The 5505-nt window shown below is 44.0% G+C and overlaps 1 protein-coding gene across 1 annotated transcript; it reads right to left on the reverse strand.

Moving 5' to 3' along the window:
• Positions 1-2316: 2316 nt before the first annotated feature.
• On the reverse strand, positions 2317-4780 carry kbtbd13b (kelch repeat and BTB domain containing 13b). The gene has a single exon (XM_029751564.1). It carries the CDS (start codon positions 4521-4523, stop codon positions 3039-3041), a length of 1485 nt encoding a protein of 494 aa, XP_029607424.1. The 5' UTR covers positions 4524-4780; the 3' UTR covers positions 2317-3038.
• Between the last annotated feature and the right edge of the window lie 725 nt (positions 4781-5505).

Genomic DNA, 5505 nt, shown 5'->3' on the forward strand with positions numbered 1-5505 from the left:
AGTCTAGGTCCAAGAGGCTTCTAAACAGCTTCTACCCCCAAGCCATAAGACTAATGAACATCTAGTCAAAGGGCTACCCAGACTATTTGCATTGCCCCCTCCCCCCCTCACACACACACACACACTCTCACACACACTTTCCACTCTCTGTTGTCATCTATGCATAGTCACTTTAATTAACTCTACCTACATGTACATACTACCTCAACTAACCGGTGCTCCTGCACATTGACTCTGTAACGGCACCCCCTGTATATATTGTTATTTTTTTACTGCTGCTCTTTAATTACTTGTTACTTTTCTCTTATTCTTATCCGTATTTTTTGAAACTGCACTGTTGGTTAGGGGCTCGAAAGTAAGCATTTCACCTGTTGTATTCGGCGCATGTGACTAATAAAATGTATTTCATTTAATTTGTTCTTGTCCTGTTACCTGTCTGTTCCGCATTAAATGTTCAACTCCCCGTACCTGCTTCTCATCTCTAGCGTCAGACCTTACAGATAGATTAAAATCTATCTCTTTAAAAGCATATTGATGAGTTAGTTAAGAAGTTAAGAATAAAAAGGGTCTTCTATAGAAATAGGTCCTGCCTCTTGCTAAATAGCAGAAAGCAGATTATTCAGTCGATGTTCCTACCGGTTCTAGACTATGACAATATTATCTATATGAATGCAGCTGGCACTATATTAAAGCTGTTAGATGCAGTTTATCATGTTTTATTACGGGCTATAGGTTCAGTATGCATCCGTGTGTTCTTTACCAGAAAGTAGGCTGGCCCTCTTTGATGTCACGTAGGCCGATTCATTGCTCTCTTTTTATTGATAAAGCTCTCTTACAAAAACTTCTGCTGTACCTAACCTTTTGACGTACAAGTTTCCATACCCAGTCTCAGGGATCGCTAACTCTAGAGATCCCTTTGGTCTCCTCAGAGTTAGGTAAATCTGCGTTTAGTCTTTGCACCCCATGTATAGAACAATCTACCACTAGATGTACTGGTGCCTCTCGGGCAGTTGAAATTGTTGATTGGGGCCCTCTTTGCTGAGGTATGTGATTGTTTCTCTTGAGTGTGTTTTCCAATCTTGTATATTTGTATTATGTTGCATTTGTCAATTGTGTATACGCAGGGCTCCCTTATTCTCAATGGGACTCCCTGATAAAATAAATGTGAAATACAAAAAATAAAAGTATGGGAAGGGTAATATAACAGTGATCTGGAGAACACACAGATCATGTCGTAACACGCTAATAATGTGATGCACAGAGCAGATGTTCATATGAAGGTCATGCAGAGCAGTAGTCCTTTCCACACTCCAGTAGTCTGTGCATGATTTGTGTGTTTGGCTCCAGCTCTAGACTGTCGAGACGTTAGCTTGCACGCCTCTCTGCTGGCGTCTAGCAGGCAGATGGGAGGGGTGATGGAGGACGCTACATAAGGACGCTGTCCCCGCCTCACCCCTGGGCTTTTAATTTTGAGTCAGGATGGACATATTTAGAATTGCTGGCTGCGGTGGCGTGTACCCAGCTGCCCACTGTGCCTATCTCTGCCTGGTATACACAGCGCTTATACTCCCACACACTCTCCGTCAGTCAATGCCAACAGGAAACCAAGGCTGCAGCCCGCTAAAAACAGAATCTTTGTGTTACGGAAAAACTACAGTAGCTCTGAAATGCAGAGGAATGGGAGCTAAGAAAGAGCTTGGACATGACTGATGAGATGGACGTTGTTGTGCATTGTGATCGAATCACTGACGTGGATGTATTGACTGAGACATATTTCTTGAGTCAAATTGAAAAAATAATGCTCTATGCTTAAGGTGCCTTAGTCTGTGGATCTGGACTCTAGATGAATGATAATGGTAGATTTATTGTCACGTGAAAGAAACACAAATAACTCATATTTACAACACAACATAGCATATAACTTAATTTACCATTTCTAAATGATGGCATGTGACTTGCAATCCCTGAGTAAGTCCTACAAAACCACATGGCCTGGTGTGTTTAATGATGTTTTCTAATCAAAGTACTATTACAGCTTGTCCATGGCTTCCCTGATTCAACCAAAGTCTTTCTTTCTTTGAATCTGGCTGCCAAAAACATGGGTTTTACACCAAGCTTTAGAATAATCAAGATATTTTACAAAGTTTGCCTAAATTGAGTCTTGAATGCATTGTTGTCCTAACTTGACCTACGAAGGCTCTCCTCCACTTGAAAATGCCAATATCCCTTTGAACAAGGTTACGACAGGATTTTCCACTGTTATGTCTTACTGTTTATATTACAAATAAAACGTAATTGGGAAAAAAACACCCAGAGTGCAGACCTTTGTCCTTTTTTATTTCAAAGAGTATATCGAGTATATCGCATTCCTGGATATTCAACACACAGTGATGAAAAATGTCACACATCAACTGAGGAACTACTTTACCTGTCACATAGGTCTGACACACTCTTACGTATTGACCTTTTAGACCTGGCAATGATTCACGGGGCCTAAAGGGCGGCAGGTAGCCGAGCAGTTAGAGCTTTGGGCCAGTAACCGAAAGGTTGCTAGTTTTAATCTCCAAGCCGACTAGGTGAAAAATCTGTCAGCGTGCCCTTGAGTAAGGCACTTAACCCTAATTGCTCAAGGGTTGCTCTTGATAATGGCTGGCCGTGGCCCCACTCTCCGAGGGTGTCTCAGGGGGAGCTGGGATATGAAAGAAAACACATTTCCAATTCACACATACATATAAAACACACTTGTACATGTGTGAAGTAGGACAAATATAAGCAGCCACCATATTATTATTATAATTCACACTTTCAAGGAATGGTCACACAAATCCACATGAAAGGCCAAATATATCTGAATCTATCTCAGTTGTAGGTCTTTTCATTGAGGCAATGTTTAGTTTGGTTTTTCAGAGTCATACTCTGAAACTGTATCCATACCTTCGCCGGTTTGCTCAGCTGGCAATTCATTATCGCCTGTAAGATCCCATCTACCTCATCTTCTCAAGGGAATTTCTCAGATCTAATCAGGGGTCTCTTTTCTCTCAACATTGTCCATATCCATCTGGGATGACATTCAATATGGACCCTCTGCGTCCCTTGGGCAGCCTAAGAAAAAATGTCCACAAGGAGCCACTTCTTGGGAAACCCTTCATCTGGTTCCTGGGCTTCCATGTTTTCCCCTCAATAGCGTACTCCAAAGTCATGGTTCGGTTCAGCGTGTAAGCCGAGTCGCCTCTCACCACGGCTGTGAACAGGGAGCCTTTGCTATTGGCAAAGTGCCCTGGCAAGGCTGTCCACTGGCCTGTGGTGAGGTTGTAGCAGTCCATCATGCATCTCAGGAAGTCATCTTGTGGCCCATTACGCATGACATACAGGTTATCCCGGTGAGCCACCATGGCGTGGCCGTAGCTCTGATGCCTTATCAGAGTGCTGACAAGCAACCACTGGTCTATCCCGGGCAGGTATTCATAGATTTCGGTGGTCTCCATGGGCTTCCACAAGCACACAAATATCCGGCCCATGCCCTTGGTGCACGCTGCTCCGGTGACTGGTCGAGGCAAATGTGCCACAAATGACCACCTTCCAGTCGCAACTTCGTAAGTTTCCACTGATGACATGGTTGTTCGCTCGTACTCGCCCCCAATGGCATAAAGACATCCATCCAGTCCCACGAGAGAGAAGTTGTACCGCAACTGTTTTGGACTGGCTATCATGGTCCACTGGTCAACCTCCACACTGTAGCAGAAGCAGGAGTCCACAGCGTACTTGCGGGCACCCTGCACCTGTATCCCTCCCACGACATACAGCTTGTTGTCCAGAACGGTCAGTCCGGCCATAGAGGTACTGGCCTCTAGGGGTAGGTCTGTGAGGACCTTCCAGTTTTTCCCATCATCGTCCAGGTAGCACAAAGTCCTGTTGCCAGCATGGATGGTTTCATCCACACCACAAGTCGAGTGGGCTCCAACTGCTACAAATGCGCTAGGAACCAGTGACTCTACATACGCAACAAGTTCTGTCGGTAAGCTTTTCCTGACTTCGACCTCTAAGTCATGGTACATGTTCCGGATAAACAGTGCAGCAGCATGGTAGAGGGTCATTAGGCCAAAGGTTGCTGCGGTGTGATACATTAGCAAACAGTTATCAGAGTCGATCAGGTCCGTGAGATGTTTGGCAAGAGGCTCCACCTGCAGGAAGGCAGCGCATTCTATGGCCTCCACGATTTCGTCAGCATCCAGGATAGGTCTCTTGCCTCGTAAAACCACCAGTGCGATCAAGAATCCTCGAGCACACAGACCCTTCAAGTGGATTTCCTCCTGCCGGCATTCTTTCATCCCCGAACGGTAGAGAGCTTGGAAATACTCACAGCTCTTGACCAGGAAATCTCTCTCTTCTGTAAAAACGGAACCCTCCACTACTAACTTTAACTTGGCTATCCCTAAATCATGTCCTGGGACCCGATATGGCAAATCCCTTTCGCACACTGCATTATCACAGCTGTTCCATTCCATAGCCTCATTGTTAGACATTGCGGTTGTTATTCCTCCAATTATATAATTTCTAATAATATTTCAAACACAAACTAAGTTAATCGAATAAGAGATAACATTTCCGAAAGACTTCTCTCTAGAACGGAACAAAACAGAAGTGGGTCTGCATATAGTTGGTCTACTCCAAAGGGAGGTTCCATTCTTTTCACAGCTATGGAAATAGCACTAGCTATACATAGCGCAGGACCAGCAACAGACATCAGTTGCATGTTGAGGTCAGAACTGCAAACAGCTTCCCACCAAAAAGGAGGTCAGGGATATCTGTTAAAAATGCAATACATCAATAATATTGTGTTTGCTGACAACTCTGTCATTCATGACCAATGGTAAAGTCCAAAAAGGCCAAAATGATGTATCACATTTACCACACCATGGAATAGTATGACCCACATTTTAACATTGTCATGCTGATAAAAGATAAATATTCCATCTCTATTGAATAAGCCCTGCCTTAGTAAATGGTAATGATTTCTAGCTCAATTTCAATCACAATGGCAACAAGCCTTTCAGATTAAACATCTCTAATAACACTTTAATGGGGCTTCTCAGATGAGGAAGCAGCCTGCTCCACTCACATTCGTAATCAAAGGTAATTAACAAAGCCCGGAAGCGTGGAAATGGGTTAATTGGAAGGTCAAAGGTCGCCCTGAACTGCATTAAAGTCTTTTCGTGAAGTTAACCCTCAGCCCCACTTATTGAAACTCATTAGCTTCACTCAACCAGACAGCATGGCCCTTCTGGTGCCAGCCATCGTTTCCATGGAAACTGGCCTGCAAGACGTCTTCTCTGTTGTCGCACTTTGAGCTCTGACCTGTGGAGGTCACATGATCTAATCTAAGTCAAGAGACTTCTCGTGCCTGTACTCCTGTGCAACGCACCACCACGTGGATGCACTCAAGGCTTAAATCCATTCACATGGTCATCATAATGTATGACTATCAGTCATGTGACGAAATTAAGT

This window comes from Salmo trutta, chromosome 4 (genome assembly GCF_901001165.1).
Source record: "Salmo trutta chromosome 4, fSalTru1.1, whole genome shotgun sequence".
In the NCBI taxonomy this organism is placed as follows: Eukaryota; Metazoa; Chordata; class Actinopteri; order Salmoniformes; family Salmonidae; genus Salmo; species Salmo trutta.

What these genes read in the sequence shown, in the direction of transcription:
- kbtbd13b (XM_029751564.1), bottom strand. Translation starts at nt 4,523, where the DNA reads ATGTCTAACAATGAGGCTATGGAATGGAACAGCTGTGATAATGCAGTG.